At 42.7% G+C, this 26,491-nt stretch overlaps 2 protein-coding genes across 4 annotated transcripts; both read left to right on the plus strand.

Annotated features, from left to right (window-relative positions):
• The first annotated feature begins 2,460 nt into the window (after positions 1-2,460).
• LOC120019880 lies at positions 2,461-10,357 on the plus strand. Its single transcript, XM_038963291.1, has 7 exons — positions 2,461-2,847; positions 3,689-4,887; positions 4,987-5,158; positions 5,554-5,782; positions 6,520-6,632; positions 7,151-7,332; positions 9,788-10,357. The coding sequence occupies exons 1-7, from the start codon at positions 2,747-2,749 to the stop codon at positions 9,979-9,981; spliced, it is 2,190 nt and encodes a 729-aa protein (XP_038819219.1). The 5' UTR covers positions 2,461-2,746; the 3' UTR covers positions 9,982-10,357.
• A 3,280-nt stretch (positions 10,358-13,637) lies between these two features.
• Positions 13,638-23,052, plus strand: LOC120020457 (T-cell acute lymphocytic leukemia protein 1-like). 3 transcript variants are annotated; one of them, XM_038964137.1, is made up of 4 exons: positions 13,638-13,741; positions 15,302-15,832; positions 16,582-16,811; positions 20,380-23,052. In XM_038964137.1, the coding sequence occupies exons 2-4, from the start codon at positions 15,363-15,365 to the stop codon at positions 20,871-20,873; spliced, it is 1,194 nt and encodes a 397-aa protein (XP_038820065.1). In that variant the 5' UTR covers positions 13,638-13,741; positions 15,302-15,362; the 3' UTR covers positions 20,874-23,052. The 3 variants fall into 3 exon arrangements, with proteins under 3 accessions (XP_038820065.1, XP_038820066.1, XP_038820067.1); XM_038964138.1 differs by having other exon boundaries at positions 16,582-16,700; positions 20,380-23,051; XM_038964139.1 differs by having other exon boundaries at positions 16,582-16,670; positions 20,380-23,051.
• Positions 23,053-26,491: the final 3,439 nt, after the last annotated feature.

Consider the following 26,491-nt stretch of genomic DNA (forward strand, 5'->3'; position numbering starts at 1 on the left):
TCCTCAAAAGGTTCTACAGCTGCAACATCGAGAGCATCCTGACTGGTTGCATCACTGCCTGGTACGGCAATTGCTCGGCCTCTGACCGCAAGGCACTACAAAGGGTAGTGCGTACGGCCTAGTACATCACTGGGGCTAAGCTGCCTGCCATCCAGGACCTCTACACAGGCGGTGTCAGAGGAAGGCCCTAAAAATTGTCAAAGACCCCAGCCACCCCAGTTATAGACTGTTCTCTCTACTACCGCATGGCAAGCGGTACCGGAGTGCCAAGTCTAGGACAAAAAGGCTTCTCAACAGTTTTTACCCCAAAGCCATAAGACTCCTGAACAGGTAATCAAATGGCTACCCGGACTATTTGCATTGTGAGCCCCCCCCCCCCCCCCCCCCAACCCCTCTTTTTATGCTGCTGCTACTCTCTGTTTATCATATATGCATAGTCATTATAACTATACACTTATGTATATACTACCTCAATTGGGCCGACCAACCACTGCTCCCGCAGCCCCTCTTTTACGCTACTGCTACTCTTTGTTCATCATATATGCATAGTCACTTTAACCATATCTACATGTACATACTACCTCAATCAGCCTGACTAACCGGTGTCTGTATGTAGCCTCGCTACTTTTATAGCCTCGCTACTGTATATAGCCTGTATTTTTACTGTTGTTTTTATTTCTTTACTTACCTATTGTTCACCTAATACCTTTTTGCACTATTGGTTAGAGCCTGTAAGTAAGCATTTCACTGTAAGATCTACACCTGTTGTATTCGGTGCACGTGACAAATAAACTTTGATTTGATTTGAGACTTGTGGAGGTCATCAATTTTTTTCTGAGGTCTTGGCTGATTTCTTTTGATTTTCCCAAGATGTCAAGCAAAGAGGCCCTGCGTTTGAAGGTAGGCCTTGAAATACATCCACAGGTACACCTCCAATTGACTCAAATTATGTCAATTAGCCTATCAGAAGCTTCTAAAGCCATGATATCATTTTCTGGAATTTTCCAAGCTGTTTAAAGCCACAGTCAACTTAGTGTATATAAACTTCGGACCCACTGGAATTGTGATACAGTGAATTATAAGTGAAATAATCTGTCTGTAAACAATTGTTGGAAATATTTGTTCTGTCATGCACAAAGTAGATGTCCTAACCGACTTGCCAAAACTATAGTTTGTTAAAACGAAATTTGTGGAGTGGTTGAAAACAAGTTTTAATGACTCCAAACTAAGTGTATGTTAACTTCCGACTTCAACTGTAAATATGTGTCTTTTGGAGGGGTTGGGTTAAAAGTGGAAGTCAAATTTAAATTGGACCTTGTGTGCAATTGACCAATAAAGTGAACTTCTTTATAAATAATAAATACGAGCATTACAAAACTAAGCTGGATGCGTACACAAAATCTTCCTCCATTCTCCGTACATACAGGAATGGATGAGTGTGTTGGTGACAGGGATAATCCACAGGCGTATCATACTATTTTGGCCACTGAAGCACATAGAACATAGGATCAACTGGAATACAGGGGATGAAGTACAATACCGAGGCTAAACTCGCCACCACGCCCCAGTCCAATCGGCTATTACATAAGAAGGCTTAGCGTAGAAGACTGACGTTCAGAGCTCCATTCTCTTTAACTCTATCCGTAGGGCATATAATGTTCTCTGGATATGTAACTGTGCAGGATCAGCTCGGTACAACTGAAGGCACCAGATGTGTGGTAGCTTTGCAAACCACCTGATCTCGCAAGTTTACATGAATGTTCGCTACAAGGGAAATAGCGCAAAGGTAATTGGTCTGGTAATTATGAGGCTAGATGTGTGGTGCAGGCAAATGATTCAAGACAAAATACATTTCAAATGATTTCAGGGCTACACAAAATGTGGACTTTGACCTTATCTGTAGACCTGAATTTTTTTAATGAACCTCGTTAATCACATCAGAAATATGCTAAGAGACGTTTAATTCAGCAAGCCATGGATAGTACAGCAATATTGGACTACTGTCTGGTTGCCCCTAACCTCAACCCCCCCATCTTTCTTCCCCCTCCAGTCATTTCAATCGTTTGGGTTCGGATCCCACTGCTACCACCAATTGTGTACGGCAAGGATTTAGGAAAGGGTAGAACAACTTCTTTCTTCAATGGTGAAGGATCAATATCATAGAGGTAGATAGAGGGCACACTTGGACCAAAGCCTGCTTTAGCATGGGCAGCACCCAGCAAGGGCAGCACCATTGAGGGCTTTCACCATTTTGAAGTATTCAACTGGGTGGTACTTGCTATGGGTTAACAAAGAATCACAGAATTCCATCTAGGTCAGCAGCTTTATACCTGTTCAGACAATACACACTCCACCACAGTAGGTGGTGCTAATACACTCATAGAAGTATAATAATAACACATTGAGTATTTTAAAATGGAGATAGCCCCCAACGGTGCTGTCCATGCTGTCACAGAAGACGCACCTTACAAAGTTAAAAGGTGTGCTATATTTCCATATCTACAATAAATAAACAAACATGTAACCGCTTCAATCGCTAGCTCAAAGACCACCCTGATCCCAAATTCTCCCAACAAACGATCCCGCAGGGTGATTACCCCCTCTCCTGTCGAGAATTGGTACGACATTTCTATCACCTTCCCTATTTCTATGTCTCCCTCTCCAATTCACCCTCCATCTCTGTGTGATTGACAGCTTACACTTAAACCCTGAGGAACTTCCTCTGAGCCCCAGACATGAGCAGGCCATGCTCCTGCTGGAGAGGGCTCGGTTAAAAGCCCGCTTCAATCACGCCAAAGGGGAACGCCCTCAAACCCGCCGCTCCCATTCTGCCCAGAGATACAACCCGTAAGTCAGCTGTATCTGCAACTCTGTTGATCTCTATCCCCCCTATTAGTCTGACTACCTGATCATCTGTCTGTCTGTCTGTCTGTCTGTCTGTCTGTCTGTTAGTCTGACTACCTGATCGTCTGTCTGTCTGTCTGTCTGTCTGTCTGTCTGTCTGTCTGTCTGTCTGTCTGTCTGTCTGTCTGTCTGTCTGTCTGTCTGTCTGTCTGACTACCTGATCGTCTGTCTGTCTGTCTGTCTGTCTGTCTGTCTGTCTGTCTGTCTGTCTGTCTGTCTGTCTGTCTGTCTGTCTGTCTGTCTTTATATTCCGTTCTATATAAGTGTGTCTACCCCTTCACACATCTCTCTCTCCTTTCAGTTCTTAATTTCTCTTTCTGTCTTTTTCTTTCTGTGTGATTGAAAAATCTGACATTATGTAACATCCAATGACTGATCGTTTCAGAATCATAACTCTGGTTTCTGATTGGATGTTCCACAAAGATGCAAGGAGTGTTATATAGTATGACTTATGTAACCATGTTGATGACACACACCATGATGTTTCTGTAATGGGTATTTTGTTCCTGAAATCCCCTCTTATATCAGTGGGATACATTCACAGCAAATGGTATTAGGAATACTGGCACTCATGAGAGAACACACACTCAAACACACACACTTAAACACACACACTCAAACACACACATACACGGATTACTCATGTGCTTTCATGCATTTGTGTCAGCAGAAGTACTTGTATTTGTGACTATGAAAATATGTACAGGCTGTGAGTAAGAATATGAAGTTATTATTATTATTATTATTACATACAGTGTTTAGTGTGTTTCCCTGTTTTATCCAGCAGGAGGCAGCAGTCTGGGATTGATTCAGCACTGGTCCAAAAGGCTGTGGCTGTTAAACCCAAGGAAGAGCTGACAGCCCCTCCCTCATCAGGTCCGCTCCTGGTCCCACAAAGCAGAGACCTCTCCCCTGGGGGGCTTAATCGTCGGTATGGTAACTCACCCACGAGGGTGCGGTTTGAGGATGAATCAGAGAAGGAGGCAGAGTCTCGCTACCTGGATCGGGTGAGGGAGCGTGGGCGGGCCACGGGACAGAAATCCAAGGGCACTCTGGAAAAGAAGGCGGAGTCTAGCATAAGCATTACAGGCCTTACTCCAAGACTGGAGGACGTTGGTTTCACGAACGCTGCTTCTACCCAGGTAACGGAGGTAGTGGTGGTGTTGAGGAAATGTGAGGCTTGTGGATCCATTCTTAGGGATCCTCCAGTACCCGAACCAGAGACTGCTCCTCCCCAGTCCGGCAACGCGGAGGAGAATCAAAGCAGGAAGGTCTCTCGCTGGGGCCCCCCAGCCCAATCAGACGGGATCCCCCAACCAGATCAGCCCAGCAGCATCCACCCCAAAGCGGCAGGGGTCACCTTCGGTGAGGTCCTGATTCTGGGAGAGGATACAGAGGGCGGGGCCGGGGGTGGAGTGGGGGAGAAGTCCTCCGGTTTTGGGAAGTTGAGGAGGCGCAGCAGGAAGGGAGAGAGCCGGCTGAAACGGGTCGGCTCGGGACATGGCCCCTATGGTGCCTCGTGGGCCCACCGTCGAAACTCAAATCCCAGAAACAGGGTCAACGTGTGCAGGCGAGCCGTCACCTTTGCTCTAGGCAGTCCTGTAGCTCTGGACCGCCCTCTGGTGGGAGCCTCCGGAAACAGCAGTCCCAAGGATAGTGACGCCCCCACCCCGCCACTGCCCATTAAGTCAGCTCTGAAGTCAGGCTGCAAGAGCAGGGTAAGTGGGCAGCGTGTGGTAAAGCTCCTGCCCTCGGTTCAGTATCACCTCATCAACCTGGATGAGGGGGCAGGGGGAAGCCCACAGCATGACCTCATCACCACAGAGCATCATGGGGATGGTCCTATCTCTGCCCCACCAGGGTCTCCCCCTAGCGCCGCCTTAGTCCCCTGCATCCGACCGTCGTCCCTCAGGTACTCCCCTGCAAGGATCACCCCTGACCTCCCCCCTGCGGAACTCTGGGAAACTGCTGCAGATGGAGCTGGTGAGTAGATAGAATGTATTGTGTTGGAAGGAACTGTAGACTTGATGTGATGTGCTCACTGAATGCTTCTTTCAGTTACACACATAAAATGTCTTCCAGGTCTGGCGCTGAGCGGAGACATGAGTCGAGATCTGCTGGTGGCTCTTCCAGAGTGCCGCCCTGCGCTGCGCTGCTTGGGCGTGTCCCGAGCAGAGGACCTGAGGGCAGAGTTACTGAGAGCGGAGCACCTGAAGGCAGAGGCTCAGTGGGAGGATGGCCAAGAGGGGGCTCGGTCAGTATGGATCCCACCACTGACACCAAATTCAAGTCAGACCCATATATATGTTTAATGTGGCTCTGGTTCCTTTAAATGGTGTGTTATTCTTAATCTGACAGGGAGGCAACACTGCCTCCTCCTGGTACTGAAGCATAACTTCAAGCTCCACAGTTTGTTCTGTCAGAGGGAGCTTCAAGAACTCTCTGACGGGTTTGCATTAGTTGATTGCATTAGTACATTTGGCACCATACAGTTTCTCTGTAATATATCTTGCAGGAATTGAACTATGCGTTGTAATCCCTAGGTGACAGATTCAATCGAACATAAACCACTGTTCACGCTTACATCCTGCTTTTTTACATACAACTGACATGTTTTGCTCTGTCTGTATGTGTTGGTGACTTGTACAGGAGGTCTATGGCAGAGCGGGACGGCAGACCCAAGCTATCTCTGCGACGGTTCTTCTCCTCCATCGGGCTGCACAGTGTGGGCAGGCTGGTGAAGGGAGGGCGCTCCAGCAGCATGGAACAGCTCAGCATCTCAGCGCCGCGGGCCAGCTCCGCCTCACCCAGCCCCACCCACAGCCCTCACACCAACACCCGTCTGCAGAGGACCCCCTCACTACAGGCCCTGCACACAGTAAGCACCAGCTACTCAGCTCAGTTGAGTTCTATTCAATCTAGTTCAATTCAGTTCAGTTACATTTATTTATATTCAGTTCAATTCAGTTCTGTTAAATGTTTTCACTAACTTATTTGTCAAAGAACAGAAATGCATATGCCACTTTACTTTTACACCATTCTTTAACATTTTCATATTGAGATGCAATTTTCATGGCTGACATTCAAAATACAAGAGACTCTGGCTGTGCCTGAAATCTGTCTTGCCTACTACTACTGCATAATGTCTACTAATCTAACTACATACAAATTAGAACGTATACTGTTTAGTAAAAACGAATGCAGTAAGCAATGAATATCAGCGTACTAGGCTCATCTTACTGGGAATGCATCCTTTATTGCACAATTGCATTGATTCCCGCCAGTCGTTCATTTTGGTACAGCGCCTCACCTTCTCTGATTATCAGCTGTTGTCAGACACACGTGGGTCTCGAAAAACGTTTCTCTTCCTCAACAATGTGCAGCAAATTTTACTACATGAAAATCCAAAATGAGTATGACATCCTGGCATTTAAAGCATATTGAATTTTCTATTTTTGAAAGCCACAAAATGCTTACTGTTTAGAAGGAAAGTTAGGTATTCAGACATCGCCTCTGTCTGTGAATGTCAGGACTCAGGAGACAACATCAACTGCACAGATGATGACACCTGTTGCAATGTCCCTAATAAATACAAATGTCCTTCTCTGTCACCAGGTGTCCCCACTGGCCCAGCTTCGGAAAGCCTCCTCTGTGCAGAGTCTGGAGAGGAGAGTGGAGCGTTCTACCATTCTGGGAGAGGTGTCCGTGCCTAACAGCCTGGCACCCAGGTACTGTGTGTGTGTGTGTGCGTGTGCATTTGTGTGTGCGTTTGTGTGTGCGTGTGCGTTTGTGCGTCGGTGCGCGCAGAGAGAGAAGGGAAAAAAATTATTTCTCATTGTGTCTAGGCTCTAAATCAACCAGCACTGCCAAAAGTACTCTGTATTTTCCGATTGTTCAAGCGGTAAAAAAAAAGTGTCATGGAACAGAAATGTCATTCCAATCAACAAATTTCAGGACACCATAAGGAACATAAATACTAGGACCGTGAATAATGTAATCCTTATTGACACAACACTACAAATCCAGGCATCTTTCCAAAAGCTCTTGAAGTGATGTCATCTAGACCGTATTTACACTAAGCAATGTTTGACTTGGCAAAATGCCTTACGTATATAAAAACAATATAGCTAGATTATTGTAAGATCCCATTTCCAATAGGAAACTGACCAACTGCCACTAATTTCTCATGAAGGTAAATTACCCCCACTACATTTCACTGAAATGTCTCTATATACTATCTCTACAGGATGATCCAGAGAGCCCTGAGCGTGGAAGATATGTTAGCCCCTCGGGTGGTGCGTCCCATGGGTCCAATGGGTAGGGTCGTCCAGGCCTTCCCTGATGGGACCCTCTGGTTGGAGCTCACCAGACCCCCTAACGGCCCTTTTGGGTTCGTCATCTCTCGAGGCAAAGGTCGACCGGTCACAGGTATATTAAAGCACTATTACTGTATAACTGGGTTCCATTAGATGTAGCCTACATTTTAGTGTTGTGGATGTGAGGGTGTACAGTGCATTCGGAAAGTATTCAGACTCCTTCAATTTTTCGACATTTTGTTACATTACAGCCTTATTCTAAAATGAATTACATACATACTACAGTGTTCCTTATCAATCTACACACAATACCCCATTTTTGTAAATGTATTAAATAATATATAACAGAAATACCTTATTTACATAAGTATTCAGACCCTTTGCTATGAGACTTGAAATTGAGCTCAGGTGCATCCTCTTTCCATTGATCATCCTTGAGATGTTTCTACAACTTGATTGGAGTTCACCTGTGGTTAATTCAATTGATTCGACATGATTTGGAAAGGCACACACCTTTCTATTGTAAGGTCCCACAGTTGACAGTGCATGTCAGAGCAAAAACCAAGGAATTGTCCGTAGAGCTCCAAGACAGGATTCTGTCGAGGTACAGATCTGGGGAAGGGTACCAAAAAAGGTCTGCAGCATTGAAGGTCCCCAAGAACACAGTGGCCTCCATCATTTTTAAATTGAAGAAGTTTGGAACCACCAAGACTCTTCCTAGAGCTGGCAGCCCGGCCAAACTGAGCAATCGGGGGAGAAGGGCCTTTGTCAGAGAGGTGACCAAGAATCCGATGGTCACTCTGACAGAGCTCCAGAGTTACTCTGTGGAGATGGGAGAACCTTCCAGAAGGACAACCATCTCTGCAGCACTCTACCAATCAGGCCTTTATGGTAGAGTGGCCAGACAGAAGCCACTCCTCAGTAAAAGGCACATGACAGCCCACTTGCAGTTTGCCAAAAGGCACCTAAAGGACTCTCAGACTATGAGAAACAAGATTCTCTGGTCTGATGAAACCAAGATTGAACTCTTTGGCCTGAATGCCAAGCGTCACATCTGGAGAAAACCTGGCACCATCCCTACGGTGAACCATGGTGGGGGCAGCATCATGCTGTGGGGATGTTTTTCAGTGGCAGGGACTGGGAGACTAGTCAGGATTGAGGGAAAGATGACCGGAGCAAAGTACTGAGAGATCCTTGATGAAAACCTGCACCAGAGCGCTCAGGACCTCAGACTGGGGCGACTGTTCACCTTCCAAAAGGACAACGATCCTAGCACACAGCCAAGACAACACAGAAGTGGCTTCAGGACAAGCGTCTGAATGCCCGAGCCCGGACTTTAATCCGATTGAACATCTCTGGAGAGACCTGAAAATAGCTGTGCCGCGATGCTCTCCATCCAACCTGAGGTTGGCGTATTGCTGAGGAATGCTGTGGTAGCCATGCTGGTTAAGTGTGCCTTGAATTCTAAATAAATCACAGACAGTGTCACCAGCAAAGCACCCCCACACCATTACACCTCCTCCTCCATGCTTCATGGTGGGAACCACACATACGGAGATCATCCATTCACCTACTCTGCGTCTCACAAAGACACGGCGGTTGGAACCAAAAATCTCAAATTTGGACTCATCAGACCAAAGGACAGATTTCTAATGTCCATTGCTCATGTTTCTTTGCCCAAGAAAGTATCTTCTTCATATTGGTGTCCTTTAGTAATGGTTTCTTTGCAGCATTTCGACCTTGAATGCCTGATTCACGCAGTCTGCTCTGAACAGTTGATGTTGAGATGTGTCTGTTACTTGAACTCTGTGAAGCATTTATTTGAGCTGCAATTTCTGAGGCTGGTAACTCTAATGAACTTATCCTCTGCAGCAGAGGTAACTGGGTCTTCTTTTCCTGTGGCGGTCCTCATGAGAGACAGTTCCAGGTGACTACCTCATGAAGCTGGTTGAGAGAATGCCAAGCGTGTGCAAAGCAGTCATCAAGGCAAAGGTTGGCTACTTTGAAGAATCTCAAATATAAAATATATTTTGATTTGTTTAACACTTTTTAGGTTACTACATGATTGATTCCATATGTGTTATTTCAGAGTTTTAATGTCTTCACTATTATTCTACAATGTAGAAAATAGTACAAATAAAGAAAAACTCGTGAATGAGTAGGTGTGTCCAACCTTTTGACTGGTACTGTATATTAATTAACAAAAATGTCTAAAAACCTGTTTTTGCTTTGTCATTATGGGGTAATGTGTGTAGATTGATGAGGGGGAAAAACGATTTGATCCATTTTAGTATAAGGCTGTAACATAACAAAGTGTGGAAAAAGTCAAGGGGTCTGAATACTTTCCGAATGCACTGTATATTCAATAAAAACCTAATGGCAGGGATTTTAGGTGGGTGTTTTAGAGGGCATTTTACCCGAGTGTGTAATGACATACTATTTAATGATTTTAAATTGACATATTCTTAGTGTTTGCACCATTACCTATTGTGCCCTCCCTCCCTCCCCATCTCTCTCTCTTTCTATCGCCCTCTCGGTCCTTCCCCCACCCCTCTCTCTTGTCTCAGGTGTGTACGTGGAGCAGGTAGGGGATGGTACTGAGGAGGGCCTGTACTCTGGGCTCCTTGGTGTTGGGGATGAGATTCTGGAGGTGAACGGGGAGACAGTGGCTGGACTGACCCTGGATCTGGTAACACGCCTCATGACCCGTGACAGCACTGCCTCTATCCGTGTCCTGCCGCACCGTCGGAACCATCGCTGAGCAATGGAATATTCCATTATCCATTTCAATGAAAAAACACACTGGATACTGCGCCATGATGATGTCATGATGAAAACTTGAGAATGGAAATAGACCTAAAGAGATATTTTTAACTCAGGGAGAACAAAAGGAAGGACATAATACATCTCATTTTCTATTATTAGGCCTAATCTTTGCAGATTCAGGCAAATGTTTGTGAATCAAAACAGATAAAACTAAGTATAAAGAGAATGTTGCACTGAAGATGCAAGTGAGATGATCTACAGTGCCTTCAGAAAGTATTCATACCTCTTGACTTATTCCACATGTTGTTGCTGCAGCCTAAATTCCAAATGGTTTTTATTGATTTTATTTTCTCACCCATCTACACACAATACCCCATCATGACAAAGTGAAATCATGTTTTTAGAAATGTTGCTAATTTATTGAAATTGAAATACAGAAATATCTTATTTACGTAAGTATTCACAACCCTGAGTCAATATATGTTAGAATCACCTTTGGTATTGATTACAGCTGTGAATCTTTCTGAGTAAGTCTCTAAGAGCTTTGCACACCTGCATTGTACAATATTTGCACATTATTCTTTAAAAAAAATATTCAAGCTCTGTCAAGTTGGTTGCTAGACATTTTCAAGTTTTGCCAATAATTTTTAAGTAGATTTAAGTCAAAACTGTAACTAGGCCACCCAGGAACATTCACTGTTGCCTTGGTAAGCAACTTGGTAAGTGTATTGTTGGTTTAGGTTATTGTCCTGCTGAAAGGGGAATTTGTCTCCCAGTGTCTGTTGGAAAGCAGACTGAACCAGGTTTTCCTCTAGGATTTTGCCTGTGCTTAGCTCTATTCCATTTTTTTTTATTTTTTTACTCCCTAGTCCTTGCCTATGACAAGCATACCCATAACATGATGCAGCCACCACTATCCTAGAAAATATAAAGTGATGTGTTGTATTGGATTTTTCCCAAACATAACACTTTGTATTCAGGACATAAAGTTAATTTCTTTGCAACATTTTTTGGGCAGTTTTGCATTAGTGCCTTAATGCAAAAAAGGATGCATGTTTTGGAATATGTTTATTCTGTAAAGGCTTCCTTCTTTTCACTCTCAATTAGGTCAGTATTGTGGAGTAACTACAATGTCGTGTATCCATCCTCAGTTTTCTCCTAACACAGCCATTAAACTCTGTAACTGTTTTAAAGTCACCCTTGGTCTCATGGTGAAATCCCTGAGCGGTTTCCTTCCTCTCCGGCATCTGAGTAAGAAAGGACGCCTGTATATTTGTAGTGACTGGGTGTATTGACACACCATCCAAAGTGTAATTAATAACTTCAACATGCTCAAAGGGCTCAAAAGGCTTTTTTTTTACCCATCTACCATTAGGTGCCCTTCTTTGCAAGGCATTTGAAAACCTACCTGAAATTTGTGGTTGAATTTGTGTTTGAAATGCATTGCTCGACTGAGGGACCTAACAGATAATTGTGTGGGGGTACAGAGATGAGGTAGTCATTCAAAAATAATTCAAAAATAATGTTAAATGCTATTGCACACAGAGTGAGTCCATGCGACTTATTATGTGACTTGTTAAGCACATTTTTACTCCTGAACTTATGTAGGCTTGCCATAACAAAGGGATTGAATACTTATTGACTCAAGACATTTCAGCTTTACATTTTTTGTGAATTTGTAAAAATGTCTACAAACATAATTCCACTTTCACATTATGGTGTATTGTGTGTAGGCCAGTGACACCAAATCTCAATTTAACCAATTTTAAATTAAGGCTGTAACACAACAAAATGTGGAAAAGGGGTGTGATTTCTTTCTGGGGTGTGAATTCTTTTCGAAGGCACTGTAAATAAAGACTGTATAATGATTATTGTGCGTTTCACAATAAATAGCCTATTGTGTCAAAGGTGAAAATGACATCTGTTTATTATTAATTGCCAGTTGCCTTAACTTGCACTTGCTATATGCACAATTAGGGCCTTATATTTTGGAATTTACACAATTTCTGTGCAACCCACTAGTCTACCTTTACCCACCACAAAGCCTACCTTGTCATAACATGAAGGAATCAAATTGCAAAGTTTGTCGAAAAAGCTCATTCATAGTAGGTCTACTACCAATGTGGTAAAAACGATTCTCAAAAGTTATTCAACACTTCAGCCTTTTATGTTATTCTTATTTGTTTTGTGTGGCAGTGTCTCATTCTGCAATCATTTTATTGACTTGAATGAAATTAGTTGGGAAATAGGCTGTTTGTTTTTCTCTTTTTGTAGCAACAGCGCTCTCAGTCTGCTTCACCAGTAGGACGCTTGTGACCAGTGATCTAAAAGCACGTGATATTATTTCGGTCGTGACAGTCAACTTTACAAGTCGCTAACACAGAGGAAGGAATTATCAGTGGAAGTGACTCAGGTGTCTCCAGGTGTTCTGTTTAACTTTAGCCGATGAGGTTTTCTCCGCAGTTTGAACTTATCAAGGTTTCTGAATATTAAATGTCTCTCAACACGTCTTTGTAGAATACACATATATTATTGGCCAAGTGTTTTAGCCTAGGCCTAGTTAAGTAATAAGCCTATATCCACCTCTATTCTACGGAAGCCCTTAAGCCAGCGTTTTACAAACTCGGACCTCAAGGGGTGCACATTTTGATTTTTGCCCTAACACTATGCAGTATCGAAACTCTTCCACAGTAGTATAGGCTTGTACATCCTTGCCAAAAAGAGGCTATCGAAGAGGGGAGGGCTGTCTTCCGTTTGCCTACTAATGAATTGACACACTCCTCGACCACTTATCGGTTTCCTGGTATTAGAGGAGAGAGGACAGAGGATAGAGGACATAGGTCGGACTTTTGCCCAAACGAGAAACCCCTTATATGTCATCCAGTGATGGTGATGGCGCTTCACTGCTGATTTCTCCGTTCACTAATCCGACGAATGGGGCTGATATGGGTTTATCTCTCCCACCCGTGTCTCCCCCGGGGGAACCCCGCTAAATTTGCCATGAATCCCAGGCCTGGCCACTCCATACATAGGCTACATAAAAACAATGACACTAGGCCTATCAGAAGTCCTTTGATATTGAATCCATTTGTACATTAAGAAATGTAGCAAAGTATTGTTGTTTATTAACGAATAGAATAGAGATTAGACCTACATTCAACTGAAATGTATATTACTATAATGATTATCATTATGATTATTAGGCTATTATTATTATATGGCTATTATTATCAGGCTTACTCTATAAATTATAGGGTTATTTTTTCCTAATGTTGATATGCCCTTAAGCCTAATGCACGACAAAGATAAACATATTATACCTTAAATACATATTTGTTTGTTTTCCAGGGAAAAAAATTGGATCAGAAACATGTAACCACCTCGCTGAACCTTGAGCCTATTCCTCGCAACGTTGTAGTTACTGGAGCTGCATCCATATCTGTTTATGCTTTGCCCTCCACAAGCCTATATAGCCTACGACAGCCAAATAATAATGAATCATTTCATAAATAATGGGTTTAGGGTCTTATCGGGAACGAAGAGGCCGCTGCCGTGCGCTTATCTCGCCTGGCCACATTGCGGTCGTGTTCCGCTGCACAAACTGAGCGGGCGCCCTGGACGCAATGAGGAATAACTCAAACCTCACTTCCAGTTCCACACTGCACTTCACCAGCACAAAAAAAAACTCAGACATGGATGACCCACTCACAAAATGGCTCCACTTTCACACTGACATCAACAACACGTCGGGAACGGTAAGCGCATACAATTCATCTATATTTCATTTTCCATGCCTGCTTTGCACGCGAATTATTTTGAATTACAATTAGGAGTGTGTTTGAAGTGCTTTTTCGTTATTGTTCGTTCCGTGGACACTTTGGAAAGCATTAGAAACGCTATAGGGCCTTTTATTTTTCTCAGATTTAACCCCCCCTCCCCACAATTATAGGCTCATTAGCCTAGGCCTAAATAATTATGTGGCTATTGGTTAAAACGGATTGTTTTGGCCTATTTTAATCTGTATGGATATAAATATTTATTGTCATTGTCTCATTGACAGTGGTAGGTTGTATTATTAGCCTACAGTTGAAAAAGATTGCCTTGTGGTTTCTTCGTTGTTTTGAGTTATGGTAGGCTACACACTTCAATACTACAGCATCTAAGCCTATACAGTAGAACAAGAAAGGGAACGAAAAATAAATCCAAAATTCTTACAAAAGCTCTGTTATGCCAACCTTTGTTCCAAATGTCTGTATTGGATCTTAGGCTATTGTTTAAACTATGGGAGAGAGAGAAACATTATAGAGTCGTTATAAAGGCCTTTTGATTAGGGATTTTTAAGAATCATATTCACTTACTCTCTTGTTAATAATATATTAATTAATACATTAAATTAAATAGGCTTATAATAATAGATCATTTCAAAAGCAAATAGGCTTTCAAGTGGCCTTTCTTGCAACAACAAAATAAAAACGTTAGAGGATTTGAATAAAAAAGTCATGTTCTAAAACATCAACACCAATTGCCATTTCAAATGCCACATTGAACGCTTGCTCCAGAGGCCTTGGTCAGGTTGTTGTTGAGATGTGAATAATGTACGAGTCAAAGCCCAGGTGTTTGAGGGGAAAGGACTTCGAAGAACAACACGGACGATTGACCATCAAAAGCAGTTCATTCAATACTGTTTTAGACTGACCTCTCATAATGTAGGCACCTTGTGCTGTTCATATTCTTTGTAGGCTTATTCGTTATTCGCATTGAATGTATTTCTTCTTCTTTCAAACATATTCAATGTGGTGCACTCAAAGACGTCCATAGGTATTCGGAGAATTTCAAGAAGTAGAACTAGGTTATTTTTTCATAATAGAAAACCCTTCGATGAGCCTTCTAGGACTTATTTAGGGGCAAATCCAAAATGTGGAAAATAAGTAACTCGACCATAACCTACAAAATGACATGGAAACGTGTTGGTGATGACTATTTGGGACATTGATGAGGACATGCACCACCCGTTTTGAATCAAAAACACGTAACAATTTGATGTGCAGATGCCTGCAATTTAGGGGTTATTTTCTTGCTAATTTCTAGGCTATACGAAATCAACACATTCTCTCTTCAAAATGTGGGGCTTTATACACACGACCCTTCACAGCATAATAACAGCCATATAATGATGGAATCATGGAGTGATGAAATTATGGGGGAAAGTCTAGAATCTGAATCTGACTTGAAGAATCAAACACGTTTTTTTATAGATCAGTCTTATTTTAGGCTATCGCATGCATCTATTTACGAAACATTTTTCTGCCCCATAGTGTGGTGTTTTCGACAGCTGATTTATGGAAAGGCAGGACATAACTACAACGTGATGAAATTATGGAAAAAATTAAACCGGAGCTTTGTCCTGGAAGTCCCGGTGCCAAATCGTGCAGCCCACTGAAGCAGGATTCCACCATCAGGGGGAATGGATGCAAAGACCCGGAGGACTCGAAGGAGGATAACTTCACAGGGGAGGGGGTTAAAACAGATGACGCGCCTCTGCGGGACCCGCGCAACCGGACCATCATCCTCAACGGCGTTGCCAAGGAAACAGCTTACGACGCTCTTGACCTGAAAAGGGAAGTACCAGTAATCGAGCTCTCGAGGAGAGACGATATAAAGGCGGGACAGCAGAGAACGGACAGTCCCACGGTACCGATCACGGAGCTTCGCAGACCACCCGTGCCGTTGCCGCACCGAGACGCGCTGAACGACGCCCGAATGGTTCAGCTGAGCCCAAACGCGTTCCCTCTCCCAGCGCGAGCGATGCTCTACAACCTGGCGCAACCTCTCTCCGCAATCAACAGGTAAAATATAATAAAACATCAAATAGCCTAGCCTTTATGCATTTGAAACAAATGTTATGTTTTCCTGATAGGTTTATTTCACCCTAAAGAATATAGTCTATAAGCCTATAAGTTATTCGGCGTCATTTATTTTTAAGGTATAATAATTATATGTAGCCTACAGTATTAGGCCTACCGATAGGCATACACCAAAACGTGTTTATAGCCTACCTAAAAATCGAAATCGAAATTAGAAACAGACAAAAGTTCATGTAGTTGCTTGTTATCTAGGCAATTGGCTTAATCTACCTTCACAAGGGTATCTGTCAGTGCCTTGACCTCTAGGCTACCTGTGTTGATTAATGCAGTCTTTTCCTTGATTCATTTGAATGTGGAGGATTTCAGGTTAGTCTACTGCCTATACTCACACATAGCTTATGTGTTTTGGTTGTGAGTAGGGACACCGAGACCATCTGTGGTCCTCTGTAGCTCAGTTGGTAGAGCCTGGTGCTTGCTATGGCAGAATAGTGGGTTTGATTTCCGGGACCACCCATCCTGAAAATGTATGCATGTATGACTTGAAGTCGTTTTTCTAAAATCCTCTGCTAAATGGCATATATTATAGAGGCTATAATTAGGCAATCCATTTCATGAAATATTTAGGTATTGCTTCATACCTGATATTGGTGAGCTGTTATAGTCTATATGTGCCTGTGTGTAAATAGTGTGTGTGTGGTCACCTGTGCCTCATATATTTTCTCTGTCACTAGTCTTGGAGGAGAGTCGGAACAATACTGCATGTACCCCAGCAACAGGGTAAAGCACCGCCCAGCGCCTTACGAGGTTGAGCTCGACGAGGGTAGGCGCATTTTAGATCTTTCTAAGTATGGTAAGACGCACCTCTGTTGTGTCCTCCTGCTGCTTACAGTCTTCTCCTCAACCTTCTCCTCATCCCAACGTCATCCCATTCCATTTATCCCCTGGCATGGCTGTAACATGGGTAGGTATTTAATAAAATAGTCTACTGACCACCAACTTATAGAGAACTCCTAACTAAACCTAATCTTCTGAAATAGTCAAATATACATCTGATGTCTATGGTTTTAGCTTCTTAGAAACATAATATACTGCATCTCATTTTCTCTATCCCCCACTCACAGTCAAATGCAGTTGTAGCATAAAGGGAGGGTGGAGGGAGTTAGGTGCTGTCATGCCAAGGCTTTGCTGCATAGTAAACTGGAGGATTAAGGGAGGCTGGGTGTGTTCCAAGAGAATGGCATGCACCAATGGGATATTCTATTTCTCAAATGCATCCCACAGTTTCTGGCAGAGCGGCAGATATTGTTAATCGGCTTCATGTACCAATATATAAAAAACAACTTTGGAAAATACACTACATGACCAAAAGAATGTAGACACCTCGTCGAACATCTCATTCCAAAATCATTGGCATTAATATGGAGTTGGTCCCCCCTTTGCTGCTATAACAGCCTCCACTCTTCTGGGAAGGCTTTCCACTAGTGCAGGGCTACCCAACCCTCTTCTTGGAGATCTACTGTCCTGTAGGTTTTCAGTCCAACCCTGTTCCTGGAGATCTACCGTCCTGTGGGTTTTCAGTCCAAACCTAAATTAACACTTAGGCTTGGGCTTGTGTGCGGCTGTTCGGCCATGGAAACCCATTTCATGAAGCTCCCGATGAACAGTTCTTGTGCTGACATTGCTTCCAGAGGCCGTTTGGAACTCGGGAGTGAGTGTTGCAACCGAGGACAGACGATTTTTACTCGCAATGCGCCTCAGACCTCAGCAGCCCCATTTTGTGAGCTTGTGTGGTCTACCACTTCGCGGCTGAGCCGTTGTTTGTCCTAGACGTTTCCACTTCGCAATAACAGCACTTACAGTTGGCCAGGGAAGCTCTAGCAGGGCAGAAATTTTACAAACTGACTTGTTGGAAAGGTGGCATCCTATGACGGTGCCACCTTGAAAGTCACTGAGCTCTTCAGTAAGGCCATTCTACTACGAATGTTTGTGTATGGAGATTGCATGGTTGTGTGCTCGATTTTACACACCTATCAGCAATGGGCGTGGCTGAAATAGCCGAATCCACTAATTTGAAGGGGTGTCTACATACTTTTGAATATGTAGTGTATATGATAATGGGTAACATACAGTCTCAGTCAAAAGTTTGGACACACCTACTAATTTAAGGGTTTTTCTTTATTTTTTTACTATTTTCTACAATGTAGAATAATAGTGAAGACATCAAACTATGAAATAACACATATGGAATCATGTAGTAACCAAAAAAGTGTTAAACAAATCAAAATATATTTTATATTTGAGATTATTCAAAGTAGCTCCCTTTGCCTTGATGACAGCTTTGCACACTCTTGGCATTCTCTCAACCAGCTTCATCTATAATGCTTTTCCAACAGTCTTGAAGGAGTTGCCACATTTGCTGAGCACTTGTTGGCTGCTTTTTCTTCACTCTGCAGTCCAACTCATCCCAAACCATCTCAAAGTGTGTTGGGTCATTGTCCTGTTGAAAAACAAATGATAGTCCCACTAAGCGCAAACCAGATGGGATGACGTATCGCTGCAGAATGCTGGGGTAGCCAAGCTGGTTAAGTGTGCCTTGAATTCTAAATAAATCACTGACAGTGTCACCAGAAAAGCACCACTCCTCCATGCTTCACGGTAGGAGCCACACATGCGGGGATCATCCATTCACCCACTCTGCGTCTCACAAAAACACAGCGGTTGGAACCAAAAATCTCAAATTTGGACTCATCAGACCAAAGGACAGATTTTCACCGGTCTAATGTCCATTGCTCGTGTTTCTTGGCCCAAGCAAGTCCCTTCTTCTTATTGGTGTCCTTTAGTAGTGTTTTTTTTGCAGCAATTCAACCATGAAGGCCTGATTCGCGTAGTCTCTCCTAACAAGATGATGTTAAGATGTGTCTGTTACTTGAATTCTGTGAAGCATTTATTTGGGCTGCAATTCGGGCTGTGAGGCTGGTAACTCTAATGAACTTATCCTCTGCAGATGAGGTAACTCTGGGTCTTCTTTTCCTGTGAAGTTCCTTATGAGAGCCAGTTTCATCATAGCGCTTGATGGTTTTTGCGACTGCACTTGAAGAAACGTTCAAAGTTCTTGACATTTTCCAGATTGACTGACCTTCATGTTTTAAAGTAATGATGGACTGTCATTTCTCTTTGCTTATTTGAGCTGTTCTTGCCATAATATGGACTTGGTCTTTTACCAAATAGGGCTATCTTCTGTATACCACCCCTACCTTGTCACAACACAACTGATTGTCTCAAATGCATTAAGAAGGAAAGAAATTCCACAAATGACCTTTTAACAAGGCACACCTGTTAATTGAAATGCATTCCAGGTGACTACCTCATGAAGCTGGTTGAGAGAATGACAAGAATGTGCAAATCTGTCATCAAGGCAAAGGTTGGCTACTTTGAAGAATCTCAAATATAAATGATATTTAGATTTGTTTACCACTTTTGGTTACTACATGATTCCATATGTGTTATTTAATAGTTTTGATGTCTTCACTATTATTCTACAATGCAGAAAATAGTACAAATATAGAAAAATTAGTAGGTGTGTCCAAACTTTTGACTGGCACTATACATCACAGGAGGTTGGTGGCACCTTAATTGGGGAGAACTGGCTCGTGGTAATGACTGGAGCGGTATCAGTGGAATGGTATCAAATACATCAAATACATGGTTTCCAGGTGTTTGATGCCATTCCATTTGCTCCGTTCCATTATTAGGAGCCGTTCTCCCCTCAGAAACCTCCTGTGACATACATTTATGGACTCGTATCACCTATCACCGGATGCTTAAATACTTTCCCATACACTGTGGCGTAGTGACCCTACTGAACCCTACTGAATCTCCTATCCCACTTCTGACATCAATGTAGCAAAGCCAAGAATAGAGTCCAACCCCAGCAACATTGTGCTCGCCAATCCAACACTGTAGTTGGTGTGCCAAAGTCTGAAACCTCTATACATATGGCAGAGCTTTGACAAATACATGTATTCAGATTGTAAAAGTGCAATTGTCTAAATAAGTATGACAGCTCACTGCGTAATATCTTGTGCTAGTGTTTAAAGACCCCTACTTCTGGTTGCTTTATGATACATAATCAGCTCTTTAACCACAACACCATAGCTGTCTTCATAAATGCACAAGGCAGTCTCTTATCACTACGCTGGCTTCTTTCATGCCTCTATTCTCATTTTGTGTCACACTCCACTACTTTACCACCTTTAACACATTCTCATCACTTATCGTTTTTAATTTACCTTGTGAGGAGGAAGGCTTACATCTGAAGTGTCCACTTCAATTCTGTAAAGGAGTTAAGAGAATGAGCAAGCCTGACTTTAACAATGAAATTGACAAAATAAAACATTTGGACTGACTGAGTCTTACTTTTATTTGTGCATCTACCTTCCTACATCCCGTATCTCTCCCCGTTACTCCTGATCACCTTCTCCTCCCCTTCTCCTCCTCCCCCATCCTCTCCTCCTCCTCTCCTCCGCCAGCTGGCCAGCCAAAGATTGTACGACGGATCTTCACCAACAGCCGGGAGCGCTGGCGGCAGCAGAACGTCAACGGAGCATTCTCAGAGCTCCGGAAGCTCATCCCCACCCACCCACCGGACAAGAAGCTGAGCAAGAATGAGATACTGCGTCTGGCCATGAAGTACATCAGCTTCCTGTCCAACCTGCTGGATGACCAGGACGGAGGGGGCACAGTGGCCGTGGGCGACGAGACAGGGCTTCTGGTGGGGGGCTGTGAGGGTCGACCCCAGGGGCCCCGTCAGGACGTGGTGGGACTGGCCACGGAGGATGACCTGCTCCTCCAGGGCACGTTGTCGCCCGGGTCCAGCTGCGGGAGTCTGCCAGATGGGGACGGCAGCCCAGAGAGCTTCACCGAGGACCGGGACTCACCCACAGCCCAGAGGACTGTGCCTGCCCCGCGCGGTAGGGAACTGCGACGCAACGTGCGTCCACAAGACAGCGGCAGCCAGCGATGACGGTGATGATAATGGTGGTGACAGTCATAACGATGATGGTGATAGAGTTGACGATGAGGGAGTTGATGGTGGACCGCAGGAAAACACATGGATTGACTTATTTCCCTGAAAGATGGATGACTTAAATATGGATGACAAGGGATTCATCTAAAGAGCGGTGCTTTAGGTTCTGGAAGCATGCTGATGACAGAATATCACTTCGTCAGGATTCTAATCAGCTCATACTGAAGCCAATGGCAGCTTGCTTGGCATGGTCCTTATTTGTTCAATTGGTTGACAAAACGACAGACTTGTAAATTCTGCATGCTTTTAATGCTGTCTATGACCTGGGTTGAGGGACACCTCATATTTCCTGAGTTGTGAATGTTCAAATACAGTGTGCTTCTGTTACACTATCATGTCATGAGTAGTATACATCCTATGTCATCATCATAGAAGTCACTCATGCCATGGTACCATGAGGTGACGCAATGGAGGTTACACCAGGAAATGGCAATGGGAATGCTGTCATGTTCTCACCTTGGGTTAAGATCCAACTTCACCAGTTGTCAATGAGGGCATTCTAACTCTTCTGAATAGTCAAGTTTACGACAACAACACAGCAACAGCATAGCTGTTTCACTGATAGCAATGGATTGATGTCAAATCCTCACAATAAAATACACACTTAAACAAGCATTAAATACAATTATTTGCTTGAAAAATGTGTTATCTTAAGGTTTTAGCACTCACAACACATTATCAAACATGCACATATACCAAAATATTTTTACAGTGGTTCATGTCAAGTGATGTGATTCGGCAGTTTGATATATTTTAGACAGGGTTTTCATTTTTTTTTTTTTTTTTTTAGATTCTGCTCAGTGCTCCTTATTACATTCATTCAACAGTGGACAAACAACATGTTCTCTAGAAAATGTATGACAAACACATATAATTATATAAATGTGGTACCTTATTTATATTTTTTGTCACATATAACTGATTAGCATTAAGTAAAACACCCCAGAGTAACATGGCAACTGACCGTGAACCGTGTGCGCACACACAAACACACACACACACACACACACACACACACACACACACACACACACACACACACATATCAAGTACAATCTGATTTCTGAGACACACTGCCATAGCATGTAGATGATGGACTTATGTGCAGCAAGGTAACTAGCAACTACATCTACCAGAGGATAATACATTTTCCTGTCAAGAGGTACAAATAGTATTTCCGTAACTGATGTCCAATGAAATCATATGATGACTCACCCAATCATTTTGTATATTATACATTTCTATTTCAATGTTTTTTTCATTGTAATGCAGTTGTGATTTGGTATGGTACACTTAGTATATCACCTTCCTTTTCTCTGTTGGGATCAGCAACGACATCAGCAGTTTTATGTCAGTAAACAGTGAGATGTACATCCCTGCTGTTTGGTTATTTGATTGCTGCTTTTTCAGCAGACATTTAGTAGCCCGTCTTGGTACCTTTGGTTACTATTTTATGAACTACAGTAAAGCAAAGGGACATTGTAGTTTTAAGTAAAAAAGCATGTTTGTTGTATGATAAATATATCTATGACTATATGCAATGACTTTTATATAAAATGCTGAATAAAATGAACACACAAAAACGCAAAATACTGCCACACAAAATACTCCTTATGTGTGTTGTAAACCATGACAATTGTGTGTTCTAAACCAGACAATTTTTTCAATCATATTTATAACACAGATTTGTACATTTTTGTTATGCATTTTTCTTTATTTACTTATTTCTCAGGAATCATTACCCATATATAATTAAGACTATGGAACTAATGTGTTAGGAATATTTGAAAACAACTTGTTCTTACATTTTAAAGCTGAATTCATCTCAAATGGACCAATCTCTCCCTGTAACACATCCTACTGCCAAGCAATGTGAAGTAAATCCATAACCTACCACAAGGCATGCAAAACACTCCCACTCGAGTCTGGAATCCTCACTTCCTCTAAGCAAGTGACAACTTCCTGCAAAGGTCAGCATGGCTCAGTGACCTTCAGGATATCCTGCCATTGTGAAAGTGGTTCACAGTTTTTAGATTCTCCACACTCGCAGACTGTCTGCAGCATTACCAAACAATCACAACCAACATGGAGAGTTATTCAAAAAGTAAACCACAGACAAAGTAATAATGCATAAACGCTACATATAATGCATAATCGCTGTATCAACCATTTTACTTAATGATAATATTGCAGTAAAAATATGTTTCTGTTTTTGTATGAATTATTGTGATATCAGCTCTACTTGCACACATCACAAAAACAAAGTACAGTGTTTCTAGGAACGCGGAGACACCCAGGTGTTTTAGGACCTCTCCAGTATTCCACAGTCGGCTATGACTGGACTGTGACCTTCCTAACTATCTCTGTGACTGGACTGTGACCTCCCTAACTATCTCTGTGACTGGACTGTGACCTCCCTAACTATCTCTGTGACTGGACTGTGAACTCCATAACTATCTCTGTGACTGGACTGTGACCTCCATAACTATCTCTGTGACTGGACTGTGAACTCCCTAACTATCTCTGTGACTGGACTGTGAACTCCATAACTATCTCTGTGACTGGACTGTGACCTCCCTAACTATCTCTGTGACTGGACTGTGAACTCCATAACTATCTCTGTGACTGGACTGTGACCTCCATAACTATCTCTGTGACTGGACTGTGACCTCCATAACTATCTCGGTGACTGGACTGTGACCTCCATAACTATCTCTGTGACTGGAAGGTGACCTCCATAACTATCTCTGTGACTGGACTGTGACCTCCATAACTAGCTCTGTGACTGGACTGTGACCTCCATAACTAGCTCTGTGACTGGACTGTGACCTCCATAACTAGCTCTGTGTCTGGACTGCAAACATACATTTACCTGTAAACTGGAGACTATAGTCATACTGTCCATCTAAAAATAGTGTTTGAGAGAGAGAGAGCGAGAGAGAGAGAGAGAGAGAGAGAGAGAAAGAGTGACAAAAAGACAGGGTAAGTGTGTGTGTGCATGTGTGCGTGCACGCATGTGTGTGTGTATTTATCATCTCAGTGCAGATGGATGGCAGAGTGTCTCTTGCAGCCAAATTATTCTGTATGTTAATGAGTTGTTATCTGACGTGCTGCAGGAACAATACACTGACTCTCACACAGTGGGGATCCAGCCTGCTGGGTACAGATTACACTGCCTACACCACCATGGCAGTTATTTATATTTTCACACACAGTATACAGTATAGCAACACACACACACACACACACACACACACACACACACACACACACACACACACACACACACACACACACACACACACACACACACACACACACACACACACACACACACACACACACAAACTCAAACGTAAACAAACAGAAATGGTTTATCTCTTTTAATTTACCTGGAAAAGTAGGATGGTTCAAAACTCATGGTGAAAGACGCTTTTCTCCTTCTCTACCCACAGGTGGCGATGTCTCTCCTTTTATGGTTTGTATTGGATGAGCAGGTAACTGCCAACATAAAGGAAACAGTTGAGTTAATGAGAGATACAAAGTATAATGAAAGCAGGTGCTACCACACAGGTGTGGTTCCTGAGTTAATTAAGCAAGAAACATCCCATCATGCTTAGGGTCATGTACTGCCTGGAAACTCAACGTTGAATTACATTTAATTCTACATCGGGCAGAAATTTGCATTTGAATCAGGAAAGTTTCCTCACAACCTCTACAAGCCAGAATGTTGAATAAAATTATATTTTATCTTACCTTACTGGTTGTCTGTGCAGTTGGTCCTTTGGCGGTAGGGATGTGAGACAATATATCCACAGGAAAGTATAATTACATCAACTTTTCAAAGCACTGGTAATGCATTCAGATTTCTATCACCTGAAGCATGCATACAATATAAAAAATACATGCACGAGGTGCATGCATACTTGCCTAGCTTGTGCACGTGTTGTTTACATTGCTCTGTGCATGCTTCAGGTGATAGAAATCTTAATGCATTACCAGTGCTTTGAACATTTGATTTAATTTTACTTTCCTGTGGATATATTGCCTAACCTATATCCACAGGAAAATCATGTGACTTCTTGCAAATCCCAATGTCATTAGGTGAAACAAAACAGGGGTACAGTACTGTATGCAGGAGACAAGACCGTGTCAGACAGTAACACAGTTTTCTTTTTTATATTTCATTCTATGAAATTCATAGTCACTAACTTCTGTATTTGTGTTGAGTGCTGAATGTGCAATGCAACATGTAAATCCCCCGAACAAAGTATAATTTTAGGAATACTGTACAACAGAGGTGAGGGTGAAATGAATGCTTTCTAATCCAATGCTTATGGTACCTTTTTTATTTTACCTTTATTTAACTAGGCAAGTTAGTTAAGAACAACTTCTTATTTACAATGACAGCCTACCCCTGCCAAACCCGGACGACGCTGGGCCAATTGTGCACCGCCCTATGGGACTCCCAATCAAGGCTGGTTGTGATACAGCCTGGAATCGAACCAGGGTCTGTAGGGACGCCTCTTGCACTGACATGCAGTGCCTTAGGAGCCCTATTTGTGTGCCAGCAGCATAACACCCTGCATCCCACTGCTGGATTTCATTTGAAGCTAAGCAGGGTTGGTTCTGGTTGGTCCCTAGATGGGAGACCAGATGCTGCTGGAAGTGGTGTTGGAGTGCCAGTAGGGGGCACTATTTCCTCTGGTCTGAAAAAAATATCCCAATGCCCCAGTGCAGTGATTGGGGACATTGCCCTGTGTAGGGTGCTGTCTTTTGGCTGGGACATTAAACGGGTATCCTAAATTCCCAATCTGGCTCTCATACCATCACGGTCACCAAATCATCCCCAGCTTCCAATTGGCTCTTTCATTCCTCCTCTCCCTTGTAACTATTCCCCAGGTAGTTGCTGTAAATGAGAATGTGTTCTCAGTCAACTTCCCTGGTAAAAGAAATGTGTGTGTAAAATATTACTGTCCTCAGATGTTTAATTCATAGATTTGAGATGTTACAATTGGTTTGGTTCGAAAATGCTATATCCATTGCTTAGCTAAAAATGGAATGTTCGTATCTTGTATATTTAAAATATAAATTCAACACGTCATTAATCTAGCGTCATGCTATAGTGTTAGGTTAGAGTTAGGCCTCATCCCAAATGGCACCATATTCCCTATACAACGCGCTACATTTGACCAGAGCCCACATCTCATTTTACTGAATTGATAAATGTTTTATTATACAATGTATATTTTTAAATATCAATGTCACAATTGTAGAATTTGTACAGTTATTTTGTTAAAATTTGACTGTGAAAACCTTGCATTGCTACTTTTTTCTCTGAGTGAGGCAGAGGTATCTCGTTTTGCAACTAAATGTGATTGTTTGTCTCTCTGAAATGAAACCATCTAGTGATAGGTTTCAAACAAATAAACGTATAATCTATCCTGTGTCTGTGTTTATGTAATTCTGTGTGATTATATAGTTAGTTAGTAAATAAATAATTAAGCTAATTTGTGTATCGCTGTCATCATGTAGACTACGGTTCGTGCAGATTT

Source organism: Salvelinus namaycush, chromosome 25 (assembly GCF_016432855.1).
Source record: "Salvelinus namaycush isolate Seneca chromosome 25, SaNama_1.0, whole genome shotgun sequence".
Lineage (NCBI taxonomy): Eukaryota > Metazoa > Chordata > Actinopteri > Salmoniformes > Salmonidae > Salvelinus > Salvelinus namaycush.